This window comes from Chiloscyllium plagiosum, unplaced genomic scaffold, assembly GCF_037043375.1.
Source record: "Chiloscyllium plagiosum isolate Xiang-an unplaced genomic scaffold, Cpla_swu_hap1 HiC_scaffold_24, whole genome shotgun sequence".
NCBI classification, from domain to species: domain Eukaryota; kingdom Metazoa; phylum Chordata; class Chondrichthyes; order Orectolobiformes; family Hemiscylliidae; genus Chiloscyllium; species Chiloscyllium plagiosum.
In genome coordinates, this window is record NW_028270162.1 from 17,780,294 (window position 1) to 17,799,294 (window position 19,001).

The following is a 19,001-nucleotide window of genomic DNA, read 5'->3' on the forward strand; positions in this document are numbered from 1 at the left end:
ATCAGATTGAGTGTGTGAAGCATGGCGTAGCCTGGGGTCAGGGTGCAGGTAGGCAATGAGCTACTCCAGAAAGTTCTGAGAGATGGAATAATACTTTTAATGGAACATTGAAATGAGATACATGAAGAATTGAGTTCCTCTGGAACCAACCAAGTTTGACCTGATGATGTAAAGTGGATTAACAGGTATTTGTTTGTGCCAGAGGAAACTGAGAAATGTACAGCTAAGCTTTGTGAAGCTATAATTGCGCATGTCTTTAACATTTTAGTTTCTCTGGTTTTTGCCATCATTCTGTTTTGAAGCACTACCTTATGGTTAGTTGGGGTCTTGCAAGTAATTAATGTTCCAATTTTTATGCTGCACCATTTTGTAGGAAGAATCACAATTGCATTCCAGTTACGTCACTGAGTAGCAATCAGGAAGTGGTGACTCAGGCTGGTAACCTCCACACGGACAGGGAAAACCATGTGTGTATTTGAAATATTCACAACAATACTCTCATAGGAGCTGCTACCTTGATGCTCAAAAATTACCAAACCTACTTCTGTCTCTTACTGTCACCCAGCAACTCAGTTGGTGGCAGGCTTGTCAATCAAGCTGTAGGCTTTAAAATGCTTTGGGGCTGTTATGAGTTTTGAAAATACCTTGAATAGTACCATTTCCTTCTCCTGTGCTGTGCATTTACCACGGATGTATCTTAAACACCTGGATTCCAGAATATTATTTGGAGACAGCTAGAATAACACCTATTTTGATATTAATCCAATAATATAAGGAGCTTTTCTTGTAACAATATAAAATGGCATTTTGAACTCAGCTGCTGTGTCATCACTTCACCACATACTGTGCGACATGGAGCTTTTTACCAGCAAATTTAAAGTGTAGCGTGCAGGGCCTAGGCCGCTCTTGATCCTACTTGGGATTAAATTGCTAAACCAGATTGAGTTCTGCTTTTGCATTTCGGCCAAAAACCCCCACAATCCTACAGGTAAGGCACTATTTTGAAGATGATCCACAATCCTCACTGAAGAAATACATTAGCTCAATCCCTAAAGGTTATCCTGAGACTGACCCCTGGTTCTAGACTGTGCAACTCAGGAAGCCAGGGGCCCCCCCTCGTGAGCATGCAATCTCATCCTTAATAATGGGCTGTAAGATCTCAACAATGACAGAGGTCAGGCTAACTGGCCTATAGTTTCCAGTTTTCTTCCTCCCTCCCTTACTAAACAGGTTTGTTGCATTAGTCATTTTCCCCTCCTCTGGGACCCATCCTGACTCCAGATTCCTGATTCCTGAAAGATCACCACCAATGCCTCTATAGTCTCCTCAGCTATATAGTCTCGTCCTTTAGAACTCTGGGGTGTAGTTCATATGGCCCGGGTGACTTATTGACCTACAGGTCATTCAACTTGAAGAGCACCATCACCTTAGTGATGGCTGCTATACTCACTTTTGCCCCGACTTAAAGTTCTGGTATGCTGCTGATCTCTTCCACTGTGAAGGTTGATGCAGGGCACCTTTTCAGTTTTTTTTTCTACCATTTCTTTGTGCCCATTACTACTTCTCCAGACTCATTTTCAAGCAGTCTAATGTCCAAGCTTGTTTGTTTCTTATCTTTCAGCTATCTAAAAATACTTCTTAGAATCTTTGTTTTATTTTACGAGCTAGGGTACTGTCACTGTTTTTGCCCGACTTACTTTTTTGTCACCCTGTGCTGGTTTTTAAAGACTTCCCAATGCTCTGGTCTTCACCACATTGTATGTTTTTATTTTTGCTTTTATATTCTCCCTGATTTCCTTTGTCAGCCATGGTTGTCTCATTGTCCCCTTAGTATGTTTCTTCCTCTGAATGAATTTCTCGAATGCCTCCCAAATTATCCCCCCAAAACCCATGCTATTGCTGCTCTACTGTCTTCCCTACTGGGCTTCCCTTCCAATCAACTCTGGTCAGCTCCTCCAGCATGTCTTTATAGTTACCTTTACTCAATTGTCATACCGTTAGATATCATTCCACCTTTGCCCTCTCAAACTGTAGGATGAATTCTATCACATTATGACCACTGCCCTGTCAGGGTTCCTTCATCTTCAGCTCCCTAATTAGTCTACCTCATTACAGAACACAGTCCAGAAATGCCTGTTATCTCGTGGACTCTACCACAAGCTGCTTGAAAACAAATCTCCTAGACATTCCACAAATTTGCTATCAATCTGTTTTTTCCCAGTTTACCTGTATAATGAAGTCCTTAATGATTATCGTAATAATACAACTCTTGCGCACCATTTCTATCGCCTTGTGTTTTCTTCCCGACACCCTGACTACTGCTGGGAGGCCTGTACATCTGGATCTTTTTGTTCTTTGCAGTTCCTCAACTCTACCCACATTTGCTACGTCTACTGTCTCAGTCACTTGCTATCAATTTCATTTCTTAATAACAAAGCAACCTCACCCCTTCTGCCAATGTGCCTTCCATTCGATAGGGTGTATATCCTTGGATAACTCGTTCCCAACTCTAATCCCCTTGCAGCCACATCTGTGATATCCACATCAGCCTACTTACAAACTTCAATCTGCGCTACAAACTCATTTACCTTGTTTTATATACTGCATGCATCTAAGTACTGCTGTGTTGACTGGCCCCCTTCTCATAGTCATTCCCTTCTCTACCGTGCCTGAAGTTAAATTCCTGACCATTTCCATATTCTCTGCCCGGGCGGCACGGTGGTTAGCACTGCTGCCTCACAGCACCAGGGCCTCTGGTAACTGTAAAGAGTTTGCACATTATCTCCATGTCTGCATGGGTTTCCTCCAGGTGCTCCAGTTTCCTCCCACACTCCAAAAACTTTTAGATTAGGTGGATTGGCCATGCTAAATTGCCCATAGTGTTCGGTGCATTAGTCATTGGGAAATGGGTCTGGGTGGATTACTCTTCAGAGGGTCGGTGGCCTGTTTCCATACTGTAGGGAATCTAATCTATTACTTGTTCTGGAAACTTTAACATCTGCTGAGCCTCTCATACACCCACCCTAACTTTTTTCATCATTTTCCATGCAATTGAACCCACCCCCTACTATTCAGCCCAAACCATTGCCCTAGTTATGCGATTCACAAGGGCTCTGGTCTCACTATGATTCAACTGGAGTTCGTCCTGTTGGAAGAACTCCTTCCTTCCGCTGTCATGGTGGCACTGTCCCATGATCTGACACCAATTTTTTTTTTTTTTGAGCCACTCTTTCGTCTTGTTGACCTTGGGAATTTGATTGTGGCTCAGCTAGTAATCCAGAGCTTACGGCCTTTTTTTTTTGGTTCTGCTTTTTAATTTAACCCCTAGTTGCTCATATTCCCTCAGCAGCAACTCTTTACTGTTTTTGCCTAAATCTTTGGTATCTATGTGGACTTAAGCATCTTCTGTCCTTTTTTAAATGATTTTAAAAATTTAAGCAGGTCTGGAATTGCCGACATTTTTGTTTCTAGATGAGTACGCTTGTGCAGTTGCCTGCAGTTTCTCATGTCATGAGACAGTGTTTTTCATGTAACCTTTTGTTACATGTCCTTTTTGTTTCCTTTCCCCGGTGTACTTGTTGAGCTTCCCCTTTAAATGTATTTATACCATCTGTCTCATCAATTCATGTAGCAGCAAGTTCCCATTTCAAGCCATTCTGGATTGTCAGGAATTCCTAATTGGATTTATGAGTGTCTTATACCTGTTATCCTAGTTTTGATCTGTCCAACAAGTGAGTGCATCTCCTGTACATCTTACTCATCAAATCTTTCACTGATATAAGGATCTCCATTGGACTGTTTCCAAGCAAAAGAAGGGAGGCACAGCAAAGCCTTTTGATCAAGATGCCCTTTTAAAAAGCAAACTCTGGTTAAACAAACAAGACAACACTCCTCTCTTTCTTAGATAAAACTACTCAAACATGATAAAAAATAGTTGAAGTACAGAGCTTACTGAAGGGAAAGTATTGGGTAGGAGGAGTAAACTGGATGTTTGACCATGAATCAAGTCATATTATATGATGAATATGGAAGTCAAATCTCAAAGGCCTGACTGGATACATTGAGACATGACTAAGGAAATTGAAGAGTTCCTGAAAATTACATGTAAGGTTTCTATTGGATATGGATGTGTGCCAGAGGTTTCAAAAATAACCAATCTGACACCCATATTTAAGGAGGGAGGTGGCTTATCCAGGTAATTATAGGACAAGCAGCTAAATTTGTGATAGGGAAAAGTTTAACTTTTTTTATTGAAACCACCATATGTTGACATTAAGAACATTGTTAGCTGTGAACAGCATTACTTTCAAGAAAGAAAGGTTGTGTTTTGAGTCTCAAAGTTATGAGAAAGTGATAGACATGGTAGAAGATAAAATAAAATGGACAATGTGTCTGAGCTTCAGGAACGTCTTTAAGATGCTTTGTGGGAGATCACTGGAGAATATTAACTGGAGTTGGGCATTTCGTTATTACTTGTTAGATGAGGATTCAACTTTTCAGACTACTTCTGTTCAGTGTACATCATTGATTTGAAAAAACGCCTTGCAAGGAATGGTATCCAAATTTGTACGTGATCCCAAAGCCAAAGATATTCATAAGTGGCTGTAGGTTAGCTCGCTGAGCTGGAAGGTTTGTTTTCAGATGTTTCATCACCATACTAGGTGACATTATCAGGGAGCCTCTGGATGAAGCACTGGTCATACGGCCCACTTTCTATTTAGGTTTCCCTCTGGTGATGTCATTTCCTTTGGTGGTCACTTCCTATTGCGATGCAAATTCTGTTTTTTTTATTTACTAACCCTAACCCCCCCCCCAAAGAAAAAGAACAGGAAATGGCATCACCAACCCAAGGAACCCTAAACACACAACTGGAAAGCTGGTCTTACGGCCAGTGCTTCATCCGGAGGCTCATTGTCACCTAATGAAAGCGAACCTTCCAGCTCAGCGAGCAAACCTACATCCAGAACCTCGACCTGTGAAACTGAAGGGTAAGATATAACCCAACATGACTTTGGAAATACAGAATCTACACTGTATTATTTGGAGGTTCAAATGAGCAGAGTTCAAACATTTCACATGCCCATTATAATTATTGCAATGCTAGTCCAGGACACAAAGAGGAAGGAGCCATAGTGTGTCTGTATCAAAGTTTTCTATAACTACCTTGATGCTGTTAAAGTCTGTTAGAAATGTTGCTATATGTTCCGAACTGGGCATTTCTGTTGATTTGTGTGGTGTTAACCTGTCGCCTTAAAATTCTTTCAGAGATGCAACAGCGGAAGGTGGTACGACAGAGCAAATTTCGGCACGTCTTCGGACAGGCTGTGAAAAATGACCAGTGCTATGATGACATCAGAGTTTCCAGGGCCACCTGGGATAGTTCATTCTGTGCTGTAAATCCCAAATTTGTGGCACTAATTGTGGAGGCAAGTGGTGGTGGAGCATTTATGGTACTTCCTTTGCAGAAGGTAAGTGTGATATCTTCTACGTTCAAAAGCTTGATCCTCCTGAGTTTGGTCATCCTCTTGCTTAGCTTATTATAACTCAAACAGTATTGTTGAACCTAATTTTCTCCCTCAACGGTTCACAAATTAGGAAATTTCAAACAAAAATATGAAAGCACATGGTAGCCCAGCAATATTTGGGCTTACAGATTTGAGAATTTGATGCGACTTGATCTTTTTTCAGGAGGGCATTAATGCCAACTGGCCACCTTGCCATGATGGAATGTACAAAAAGTTACTTTCCTATAAACGCTTCAAGTTTGCTATTAACTTGAAATAAAAGCCATTTGTAGAAAGAGACAATAGAGTAATAGTTTTCCAGTATATACTGGTCATGATTGTCTAGATTTTAAGAAAGTAGGCTTGTTTTTAAAAAGAAGATTCCACTTTGCTTGATGAAACAGGATTCAAAAGATAATAACAGAACCTTGTGTGCACATGTCTGTCGATTCCCTGGGGCTAAGTGCAGGCCACGTTACCATCAACTGACTGCTCAGGCTTTATAACAACTGAAGTAAGCACTTCTGTTGTAATATTTCAGGAAGATCCCCCTCTGCCCTGCTTTCTTCTTCCCTCTCCCTCTCTCCTTTCCCTCCCTTCATATAGTCTCCCCTCTTACCTCCATCCCCTTGCTCTCTTTCTCCACCACAATATCTTCACTTTACTCATTTCAAAACAGAGAATGGATCATTTTCCTTATTTTCGGCAACTTGTTTAGCAAAATGTGTATCTGCACTCTGGTGTTGTAATGTTTCTGTCCTGAAGACTATTAAGGCAGGGAAGGTGAGGTTTCCCACCCAGTCTTTATTTGTTCATGGATTCGAGTGTTTTAGCTATTTTTGAAGTTTTAAGCAAACTTCAGTTTCGAAGGCAAATGTTAAAACTGGAGTTTCTCTGTTGCAGTGCATAATTGACATTCTCCAAGGCAAAAAAATAAGCAAGTGTATTGGGTCGATGATTGATTGATTGGTTCTTACTGTACTGATGCAAATCAGTTTGTATTTTTCATTAATTTCTTTTTCCAGTATTGAGAGGTTGAGTTAGGATTGAAATCTCCTTCTGAATTTTTCAGTTTGGCTTATGTATAAATGCAGTAGAATGGTATTGCCTGAGGACAAGAAAAAAATTGGCAATGATGACAAATAACAAAAAAGTGTATTATCTAGAAAAGCAGTACTTCAAGTAATGGGAGGGTTGCCTGAAGTAGGTAATGGAAATGGACCTGGCCTTGCAGTAATCTTTTTTGACGGTAGCAACGTTATCTAACTTGATCAGATCGTTGTTATTGTACTGATAGATTTGTGGAGTCTGGTATTATGATTCAATCACCCATTTGAGATACTTTTTTTTTGTCAGTGCTACTAGTGAGATTCCTTTGTATAAAATTAAAATAATTCTGCTGTGTGTCAGACATTAAATGACGTGGCAAATCCAAATAGGAAGAAACTGTTTTATCCCACAAACTGCAAAAGAAAACCGGTGTTCAATCCATATCCCTATACCCCACATTCAAAGATTTGAAGGCTGGCTTTGAAGATGCTGTCCCGAGCAATATTTTTTATCCTAGATCTGGTTGTGCTGTGGTAACTTGATGTAAAGATGCTGCAAGATGTCTGTGGTTAGTGGTTTCCAAATGAATGATTGTAATTGTCAGTCGTGCTATACTGGAGGTGAGACATGGGAGCAAGGTCAAGCTTTTAAAAATTTAATTTAAACTTGGAAGTGAGTGAAGTTAATAAATTTGCTCTATTTCATTCTCTTGTGTAATCTATCTTTAGTCAGGTGAGGGAAACTAAACCAACCTTTTTCCCCACTTGGTTTCTTCCGATACTAATTCTTTCTGCAATTGACCACATATAGATTAGATTACATTACATTACAAATCCACACCGACCCGCCGAAGCGCAACCCACCCATACCCCTACATTTACCCCTTACCTAACACTACGGGCAATTTAGCATGGCCAATTCACCTGACCTGCACATCTTTGGACTGTGGGAGGAAACCGGAGCACCCGGAGGAAACCCACGCAGACAGGGGGAGAACTTGCAAACTCCACAAAGTCAGTCGCCTGAGGCGGGAATTGAACCCGGGTCTCCGGCGCTGTGAGGCAACAGTCATACAACATGAAAACAGATCCTTCGGTCCAACTTCCACACCCCAGCCAGGCATCCCAATCTGACTTTGTCCCATACGGCCCATATCTTTCTAAACCCTTCCTATTCATATACCCATCCAAATGTCTTTTAAATGTTGTAGTTGTACTAGCCTCCTCCTCTGGCAACTTGTTCCATACATGCACCACCCCCTGTATAAATCTTGATGTGTTAAATTTGTCATAACTCCTTTGCATTGTTCCACTTCTTTGTGAAGCATCTAACTTGATTACATTGAATTGAATTTGTTATTAAAGGTGCAAAAACTACACAGGAAAGTTCGATATTATATTTTCATTTCCCCTTTTACATTAGAGTGCAATAGGTTCATTGTTGCTGTAGATTTCATTACCCCACACTGAATCCCCTTCCCCGCTGAAAATTTTAATTTATTAAAGATTGTTTAAACTTTCAGCTCCGACCAGAATTTCTCAAAGAAAACCAATTAATGTGCATTTGATGAAGACTGTAGAGACGGTGGCATGGTACTTTTCTCCAAATATTGTCTGCTCCTTGCTCTTGCTCTCATTCTCACACTTGCTGTCCCTCTTTCAAACATTGCCTGATCCTGGTTCGCACCTAATGAAGCTAAAAACAATTTTTCACCTATGTTAAAACTTGTGGAAACATTACAAGGGGTTGATTTCTGGTTGCTTTGATATCAATGATGGTATTTCTGGTGAACGGATAAATAGCTAAAGATCATTCTTCTGAGGTTTCTGCAGGTAATCGCACAAAGGAAATTAACGTACCAGGTTGAGCAATAAATGAGGACGCAAACCATTGTAGTGTAATCTGGCCTAGTCTTTAATCTCGTTTTATGAATGAGCAGTGACTTATTTCTACTGAGTTGACTGAGATTTTCCAGGGCTGCAATAATTGGCTGCTAACGGAAATGAAGGGTTGATCTTTTGAGGAAAAGTTGGGCAGGCTTGGCCTGTATCTGTTGACGTTTAGAAGACTGAGAGATGATCTTATGCATACAAAAATTCTGAAAGAACTTAACAGTGTGGATACTGAAAGGAGGTTTTCCCTTGTGAAATAGAGTAAAACTAGGCAACAGTTATAAAATTGAAGGGGATATCAATTAAGATGGATTTTCTTTCCTGAGATTCATGAGTCTGACGCTCTTTTTATTTTAAATCCCTCCCAGAGATTATCAAAGGTGGGGGTCATTGAATATTTTGAACACACAGGTGGGTAAATGCTAGTCGAATCAGAAACTGGGTGGATATTAAGGGTAGGCAGGAATGTGATTGAGGTTACTATCAGATCAGGATGGAGCAAGGGGGAGTGAATGTTCTAATCTTCTAGTTTGTATGTTTGTCTAAATAATCTGCACTTAGTTAAGTTTTCTGTGTGTACAGTCAGTCACCTCTATTCATTTAGAAAAGGAACCAGTTGATAAATGATGCTTTTGAGTCTGGAGCTTAATTTATTGTGGAATCAGGAACTGTGGAAGTAGTTAGGAATACTGAGGACTTAAAAGATCATTGGATGTCTTCCAGGAACAAATAGTCTCAAGCCTGTTGCTATGCTGTGCAGTGCATCCTGTTTCTGGTTCTGGCCCTGGATGATGGTGGGGGTGCTAGTTCAGAAAACTGCACACAAATGGCATGCATTTTTTTGTCATCGAGTTGTTTCATCAGCTTGCTTGAGTGGTAGATAATTTGGTCTGGGTCAGTAGGCTGTGTTTTCAAGCCTTAATCCAGTATATGAGCAGGAGATTAAAACTTGAATGGACCACCATTTTACTGGAGATGCAATCTTTCAAATACTTTTGGAGCCTGGTCTCTGTTCAATTGAATATAAAAATTCTGATGGCTTTTTGATTTGAAAGAAATGCGATACAACTAGTCATGCTCAAGTGCTTTCCTGGAATCAATTGAGTTTGTGGGTTGGAGAAGTAAAATAAAGTCAATGATTGTGCTATTTGTCAGAAAAAATGTGGGGCAAATGTGTTAGAAAAATTTTGATTAGGCTCTATGAGAACAAGGTGAAGAGAAGTGATGAGAGCAGGGTGGGTAGGAGGGGAAGATTTTTGTGTGGGGGTATGGGCAAGAGTGGAGAGTGTGCACAAAGTTGAGAGTAAATCGTGATGCTTTCTCCCCAGAATAATTTTGCAGTCAATGATGGAGACAGTGCTGGAGCGTCTGAGCTCATTACCCTGAACCATAGCAGGACCATAACTGTATGCATCAAGCCTTGACTTCAGTCTTGAGGCTGTCAAGTGAGAGCCTCTGCTGCTTAACCAGTGCTTCTTGGAGGAAGAGGAAGTGCATGCAGTCCCAGTTGCTGTGGAGTTAGTGAACCCCTGGGTTAGTCAGTTCATTAATCATAAGACAGACATAGCAAGTAGGACCACAGGAAAGACACATGCAGCCCACGTTGGTGTATGATGTTAACGGCAATCTTCGGATTTTGACTTTGGCAGTTTGATGTGATGTGCCGATGCGATGCTAGAATTTGGAATTTTCTTTGATTTAAAGAGGAAATGTGGGCAAAACTAATCTTGAGTCATTTGTATATATGCATGCTGTACATATCCTGCAGCTAACAAAGATGGATTTTTGCATGTATTGAGACTTAACTCCTGTCTTGTATTGACAGAGGTGGTGGGATTCTGGACAAGATCATGTGATACATCTTTTGATCCATCACAATTGCTTGCAAAATGGGTCTAACAAGATGTTGCTTAATGGAAAACATAAATCATTCAGCCATTGGTGGCTGTTCCTTCAGCCTAACTTGGGAGTCATGTCTCTGTTACTCGCTCGTGTGCTCGGTCTCTGTCTGTCTGTCTGTCGCTCGCTTGTTGTGTACCTCCCAGACGCACACACCCCCTAAGCTTTTGATCACGTGCACAGCAATTCTCCTGGCAAAAGACCTAACATGAAGTTAAAACTATTTTAAAAGCAGCGCTTGTTGGGTCAAGTAATGACTTGTCTGAAATGTCAACCAGTTAATCAATTGGAAACATTCTTTCAGTTTCATGTGCAGTGTACTTTTGTTTTCATCAACTGGTGGCTGTCATTCAGTAATGATGTGTGAGATTATATGTTTGTGTAATTTCAGAAACGGTTGGATTAATTTTCTTTTGGGTGCAGAATCCTTTTAATTCATGGAATGTGGGTGTCGCCAGCTAGTCCAGCATTTATTGCCCTTCCCAAGTAGCCTTGAAGGTAGTTGAGAGTCAAACACATTGCTGTGGTTCTGAAGTCTCATGTAATTTGGTGGTTAATGTGTCCTTTGAATCCTGCAGCAAAGCAGCTCCTATCCAATAATGTTCCAAGTTAATCCACCAATTCGAGGCTTTTGGAAAACTGATGCTTGGAGGCAGCGTGAAAATTATGTGAACATGTAGGTGAAGGTAGAGAAATGTGTACTTCACACAGTTTCCCATTTTGTTTTATACAGTAAATCCCCACAGTTTTTATTTTTATGAAAGGAGTGCTTGAGAAGAGCAGAATTGATTCCAGCAGAAATGAATGAATTTTATCTGATCCTGAGTTGAGTACTGTACTATTATAACACCCTTTTAGTACTTGAATATGAGAGATGGGAGCCATAATCCTTTTCTTTAGTATATAGCTAATAATAGAGCTGTTGCCTAAGCTGCCAGACAAATAATTTTCACTACTGATGTCCACAACACACTTCAGGAATATATTTTGGTTTAAAGGATTAAACCAAATAGTTGATATGAGCTAAACATTTGCTGACTTGTATTCTGTCTGTTCATCCAAGTCTTGGAATCAGTAATGGTTTTAACATCACAAAGGATTCAACTTAATTTACCTGCACATACAGTGGAGCTTGTGGACTTTTTCAACTAATTACAATATTAGAAAATCCATTAATTTATTGTAATGAAGAACTTGCATTTATATATTTATTGAAGTCTGGATATCCCAAATTCATTGCAGCTAATGAAGTGTTGTCATTATAATGTAGGAATCATGGCAGGTATCACAAAGAGCAGTTAAATAATTAGTTGGCTAGGATACAGGGTGAGTAATTCTACTTTTCGCTTAGTAACGTGGAATCTTTTACATCTACTCAGCCCTCTACATTTCATGGAAGTGTTGTTGAGGTTCCATATTCATGTTTCTAACATTTAGCATGAAACCACATTGTTCTGACTGAAAGGTTAGAATGCTGCCACAGTTGACACTTGAATCTCTGTTGTGGCTCACTAATAGAACTCAATATACTGTATTGTGATTTTGTGATGCAGTATTACTGAGCAGAGCTTTATTCCTGAAATGGAACCTATTTGACCAACTATAGTTAGCAATCCAAAGGAGAAAGTGAGGTCTGCAGATGCTGGAGATCAGAGCTGAAAATGTGTTGCTGGGAAAGCACAGCAGGTCAGGCAGCATCCAGGGAACAGGAGAATCGACGTTTCGGGCATAAGCCCTTCTTCAGGAAGGGCTAATGCCCGAAACGTCGATTCTCCTGTTCCCTGGATGCTGCCTGACCTGCTGTGCTTTTCCAGCAACACATTTTCAGCAGTTATCAATCCAAAGGTCCAGTTCCCTCAGTTGGGATTTTGCTTCTGCTGTCAGCTGGAAGTCCATTCCATGTATTCACTCTGAAAGCCTTCTATCAGTCATCTGACCTTTTACATGCCTGAATCCATCCCCTTCCCTCACTCCTGGAGTTAACCTCTGCATTTTTCGCACTTGCTTTTCCTGTACTGTTAATAGTCTTGACATTTCAAGTTTCTTCCATCTTTCCTCAATTCCAAATGTTTCGATTTTGGATAAGTCTTGTTGTTTTCTGCACTCCCACCAGTGTTTGTTTTGGCTCCACTGTGTCTAGGAGAGCAGAGCTCAATATCATAGGCCACATGGCTGTGCTAGAATGTGAATAGTTGATATGAGCTAAACATTTGCTGATTTATATTCTGTTCATCCAAGTCTTGGAATCAGTAAAGGTCCGAACATCAGAAGCAGCCTGTTCAGTATCACCCATCACTTCCCAACCCTGCTAGGTAATGTGTACCTGTTTTCTACCCTTTTGCTAATTTCTCTCTAACGATTTAGGATGTAACTAAGACTTTGTCATCTTGCATATGAGTATCTGAGAGACTGAAGGCTGTAATTCAATGTGCAGCCTTTGAGTGTAAACAAGTAATTTTTTTTTGGTGAACTTAAAATACCACATGTCGTCTTCCTTGCCCCACATGCTAGTTGCTTTACTTCTGATATGACTCAGTGTGTCACTGAAAAAGAGCAGCAGACCAGGCAGCATCCTGGAGCAGGAGAGTCAACCTTTCAGGCATAAACCCTACATCAGGAGTGACTGAAGTGGAAAGGAAAGATTCCATATATATAAGCTGCGCATTCTCTTTCCTGTAGTAAGGCAGTGAAAATTGATTGACACATATTGCCCTTTGGTGTTTGTTAAAAGATGGTTAGTTATTGACTGAAATCCCACACACAGTTGCCACCAGAACTCAGTTGTCTTTTGATTAGATTTCCAAGCCCTTTCTGGCCCAAGGTATTTATGCTGACTTACAATGTCTCCTGCTGCAATCAGAGTCTAGATTCGAGTGGTGCTGGAAAAACGCAGCAGTTCAGACAGCATCCAAGAAGTAGGAAAATCAACGTTTTGGGCAAAAGTCCTTCATCAGGAACGGCTTTCTCCTGAAAAGAAAAAGACTTCTGTTCATATACATTTTGTTGGGGTATCCCAGGGCACTTTACAGCCCATTAAATATTTTAGAAGTGTAGTGACTGTTTTCATGTAGGAAACATGATTTGATGAAGTAAGCAGGGAGGAGACTTGTGTAGTGTGTAACCCTGATAGGTTAAATGGTCTGTTCCTGTATAAATGAGTATAAATCCCTTTAAAAATGCTCAAAAGATCCTTCCCTTCTGGAGAGTTTATTTCTGTGAAATTATTCAGTTAAAGTCTTATATTTAAAGTTTAGTATTGACAGAAGTTCATTTGTTGGAGTACTTTTGTTTTCCGGAGCTTCCAGCCTACTCATGAACTTTTTTTACGATCGGTGTTGATTTTGGAGGGAATCGGTGACTGTTTATCTGGTACGTCTGCTCCTACCACCCACGTAATATTTGCCAACAGGGGTGGCATTCTCCTTAAATCATGCTCTCTCATACCCCATTGGGCGTAGGAGCAGAAAAAGACCATTCAGTCTGCCGGCTTTCCCTCTGCCATTCAGTAAAGTCATGGCTGCTTTGATCATCTTCAACTTCACTTTCCTGCCTTTTTTCTCCATAATCCTTGATCCCCTAATTGATTAAACATCCATCTTAGTCTTAAATATATTTAATGACAAAAGCTTAGCAGCATTCTGCTGTTAAGAATTTGACAGATTTGCTATCCTTGAAGAGAGAAAATTCTTCATCTGTTGTAAATGGACAGCCTCTTACTGAGAATATACTCTTTTTAGTCTAAGACTTTCATATAAAAGATGCAACCTCTATCTACTGCGCCCCATAAGAATCGTGTATGTTTTGATAAGATCGCTCATTCTTGTAAATGTCAATGAGTAGAAGCCCAACCTACATAATCTCTCATAAGAAGCTGCTTCCATATCAAAATCAACCGAGTAGGCTCTGATCTGTTTTCAGTGCCAGTACATATTCCCTTAGGAAAAGGGATTAAAACTGTATTTCTGCTATGATCTGGCTAGTGCTTTGTATATTTTTAGCAAGACCTCCCTATTTTTATGTATCATTCCTTTTGGAAATAATTGGCAATATTCAATTTTTTGCTTTATTCATTCAAGCGATAAGGGCATTGCTAGCCAGACAGCATTTATTGCCCATCCCTGATCACCCAGAGAATAGTTAAGAGTCAACCACTTTGTGGTAGTTCTGGAGTCACATGAAGGGTCGTGAGTGTGGTGCTGAAAAAGCACATCCGGTCAGGCAAAGCATCCAAGGAGCAGGAGAAGGATGAAGGGCTTATGCCTGAAATGTTGATTCTCCTGCTCCTCGGATGCTGCCTGACTTGCTGCACTTTTCCAGCACCACACACTCGACTCTGATCTCCATCATCTGCAGTCCTCACTTTCTCCTAGTGTCACATGTAGGCCAGACCAGGTAAGGACATCAGTTTCCTTCCCTGAAGGATATTAGTGAACGAGTTGTGTTTTTCTGACAATCAGCACTTGATTCATGGTCATCATTCAACTCTTAATTCGATATTTATTGAATTCAGATTCCACCAACTGCTGTGGCAGGATTTGAACCTGGCTCCCCAAAACCGTTTCTGGGTTAATAGAAACAAAACAAAAACTGCAGATGCTGGAATCTAAAGTAGACAGTCAGGAGGCTGGAGGAACACAGCAAGCCAGGCAGAATCAGGAGGTGCAGGAAGTGTCCTGAGGAAGGGTTGCACCCGAAACATCGACTTCTGGACCTCCTGATGCTGCCTGGCTTGCTGTGTTTCTCCAGCCTCCTGCCTGTCTTCTCTGGGTTAATAGCCCAGCAATAATACCAGTGGGCCATGGCCTCCTCCTCCCCACCATTCAATTTTTCTTCTTTTGCTCTCTCCTTCTGAATAATATCACCCAAGTCTGTTGGTGAACTATTAGATCATTCAGCATCTGCAATGTACCATATGTCCCAAAAATCTCCCTCGTTCAAAAAAAGTTAGAGTACCAACTCAAATGAAGAACTATGCTTTTCAAATGTTGAATAGTTTGATGCTAACCTTGCAGAACAATTAACAGATTCAAGCTTACAGCATAGAGTTCTGAATATTAATGTTTGTGGCATACAAGAAAGATTGCTTTAGGGTGTAGGTTTGCTTGCTGAGCTGTAGGTTTGATATCCAGACGTTTCATTACCTGGCTTGGTAACATCAGTGGCGACCTTCAAGTGAAGCGCAGCTGTTGTCTCCTGCTTTCTATTTATATCTTTCTCCTGGATGGGGTTCCTGGGGTTTGTGGTGATGTCATTTCCTGTTCGTTTTCTGAGGGGTTAATAGATGGCATCGAGATCTATGTGTTTGTTTATGGCGTTGTGGTTGGAGTGCCAGGCCTCTAGGAATTCTCTGGCATGTCTTTGCTTAGCCTGTCCCAGGATAGATGTGTTGTCCCAGTCGAAATGGTGGGTTTTTTTCAACTATGTGTAGGGCTACGAGGGAGAGGGGGTCGTGTCTTTTTGTGACTAGCTGGTGTTCATGTATCCTGGCGGCTAACTTTCTTCCTGTTTGCCCTACGTAGTGTTTGTGGCAGTCCTTGCATGGAATTTTATAGATGACGTTGGTTTTGTCCATGGGTTGTACTGGGTCTTTTAAGTTTGTTAGTTTTTGTTTGAGAGTGTTGGTGGATTTGTGTGCTACTAGGATTCTGAGGGGTCTCAGTAGTCTGGCTGTCATTTCTGAAACTTCTTTGATATATAGTAAGGTGGTTAGGGTTTCTAGCTGTGTTTTGTCTGCTTGTCGTGGTTTGTTCTTGAGGAATCTACGCACTGTGTTTTTTGAGTATCCGTTCTTCTTGAATACGTCGTATAGGTGGTTCTCTGTTTTCCGAAGTTCATCTGTGCTGCAGAGTGTGGTGGCTCGTTGGAATAGTGATCTGATACAGCTTTGTTTGTGTGTGTTGGGATGGTTGCTGGTGTAGTTGAGTATTTGGTCAGTGTTTGTCGGTTTTCTGTACACGCAGGTTTGTAATTCTCCCTTGTCCTTTCTTTCTACTGTGACGTCCAGAAATGCGAGTTTGTTGTCAGTTTCTTCCTCCTTGGTGAACTTTATCCCTGTGAGGGTGTTGTTGATGATGTTAAATGTCTCTTCTATCGTGTTTCATTTTGTGCTGACAAAGGTGTCATCTACGTAGCAAACCCAGATTTTTGGTTTGATGGTTGGTAGGGCTGTTTGTTCTAGTCTTTGCATTACCGCTTCTGCTATGAATCCTGATAGCGGAGATCCCATGGGTGTGCCGTTGGTTTGTTTGTAGACTATGTTGTTGAAAGTGAAGTAGGTGGTGAGGCACAGGTCCACTAGCTTCATGATGTTTTCGTTGGTCATGTGATTGATGGTGGTTGGTGTGTGTGTGTGTGATGGTCTGTTCTAAAAGTGAGGTGAGTGTTTCCTTTGCTAGGTCGATGTTGATGGACGTGAACAGTGCTGTTACGTCGAATGAGATCATTGCTTCGTCTTCCTCTATTTTGGTGTTTTTGATGACTTTTAGGAATTCCTGGGTGGAGTGGATGGAGTGCTGTGACTCTTCTACTAGGTACTTCAGTCTTGCGTGTAGTTCTTTGGCCAGTCTGTAAGTTGGTGTTCTGGGTAGTGAGACTATAGGTCTGATTTATGGATTTTTGGTAGTCCGTAGAATAGTGTGGTGTTGGTCCCCACCATAAACAATGCCATAAGCAAGCACATAGATCTCGATGCCATCTATCAACCCCTCAGAAAATGAACACGAAATGACATCACCACAAACCACAGGAACCCCATCCAGAAGAAAGATATAAATAGAAAGCAGGAGACAACAGCTTCGCTTCACTTGGAGGTCGCCATTGATGATGATGTTACCTAGCCAGGTAATGAAACGTCTGGATATCAAACCTACAGCTCAGCGAGCAAACCTACACCCTAAAGCTCAACCTGAGCTGCAAACCTTGAGAAAGATTGCTATTGCAGAATCCCTCTCAATTGTATTTTCATGGGGCTCTGCAACAGAGATTAATGCTTGAAAATTCCTGTTTTGAGGTATTTTGATCGACAGTAAATTGCATTGTAAGCAAAGTTGTGCCATTGTTGTGTGTCTAATATTTGATCATGGCATAATTGGTACAGACCTGGCAGCAGTTTGCTTTGTTTGTGATGTTAAAGCTATACAACCCTATGCAGTCAGATTGGGCTGCAAGCAGGTCCACTCCCTGTGCCATCTTTACTTTGGAAGGAGGGGGAGACACTATATAAGTCTGAAAAGAACCAACTTTCTGCTTTCATGTTTCCTCAAACCTGTTACAAATTAGAAGTTCTGATTTGACGAGTTGCTTTGCAAAATTTTCTGAATTCTGGATGATTGTGAAGAATTCTTGTTAGGGAGGTAATGAAGACCAACATAGAAGATTTGCTTTTGTGAATGGGTTGGAACATCAATGTTTGCTTTGTGTAGGTGATTCCATAATTAGTTGGTCTATTTAACTAGATGAAAGGAGCTAGAGGAATGGTGTCTCAATTATACTTGTCTTGTGCCATAATACCGTGCTAAGTCATGGTTTGTCTCTTCGTCTCCATTAATAGAAACGGATCAATTGTGCTGCTAGCAATTGAGAGGTAATGTTTTCCACTGTCCAAAATAATTGAAAATCTAGTTACGTTTTGTGTACTCTTCGGTGGGATAAAGGTCCTGGGTAAATACTAACCCATGACAATTTGGAGGTGATAATCTCAGAAGTCACGTAGCACCAGGTTATAGTCCAACAGGTTTATTTCAAATCTCAACATAAATCTGTTAGTCTATAACCTGATGTCATGTGACTTCTGACTTTGTCTATTCCAGCCAATTATGGCACCTTAACATCATGGTGGTGATAGGATATGATGACTTTGGAAAGCTCAGAAGAAATTGAATATAGATATTTTTTCAAAATGTTCATTTCTATTAAAGAACTGGAAGGATTTAAGTAGTAATTTCTGATTAGTATAAGCTTTTTATTTTTATTTATTTTATACTTCTTAATCCTGATCAAACAGTGTAAATAGTGAAAATTCTCAAGCTCGGGAGCCAATTGCAAGTTCTCTCAACCCTTCAGTCATAATCAAACTTCCTTTGACAGACTGAAGCCTAGATAGATTTAATAGCCATTCTCGTGAACTTTAATCGAAAGTAAGGTTCGTCTTCAAATGCCAGTGATTAGTTCTCTTGGTTCAGTTCTTGGCATAGGTTATTTCGCATTAAACCTTACCTAGAATTATTTCTACTAGCACAGACAGTGGTAGCCAAGTAGATGGATTTGTTCAGTTGAAAAGTGGAAATGTTAATCTGAAACAGTAATCCCACAATTACAAATCCATCCTAGATCCTGGACTGTGTTGTTGTCTGGCCTCATCCTTGTGATGAGCACACACCTGTCAGTCAGATGATTTTCAGATATGGATCTTTTAAAGACAAAAAAAAACATGCAGTGAGATTAAAACTCCATTGTTTTTGGACTGGATTTCCCACTCATAATTCCACCACTGTTTCAAGACTGCTCCATGTGAATATCAGGGCCAGATTTCAGTGCAATTTTATCATTGATTTCAGTGAAATGTATCAGGGATCTGAAATGTATATAATGTGTAACAAGTCTTCGAGATGTTTGATATCCTAAGGTGAAACAACGGTTGCTGATCTCTTGCAGATAC

At 40.6% G+C, this 19,001-nt stretch overlaps 1 protein-coding gene across 3 annotated transcripts in view; it reads left to right on the forward strand.

The window, feature by feature from the left end:
- The window catches only part of LOC122562573 (coronin-1C), a 177,839-nt gene that overhangs the window by 67,540 nt on the left and 91,298 nt on the right, over positions 1-19,001 (forward strand). For all 3 annotated transcript variants that reach the window (XM_087999951.1, XM_043715528.2, XM_043715529.2), the window contains one exon: positions 5,266-5,468. In XM_087999951.1, the coding sequence (XP_087856077.1) occupies positions 5,266-5,468 (203 nt within the window). The remainder of the gene's footprint in view (positions 1-5,265; positions 5,469-19,001) is intronic.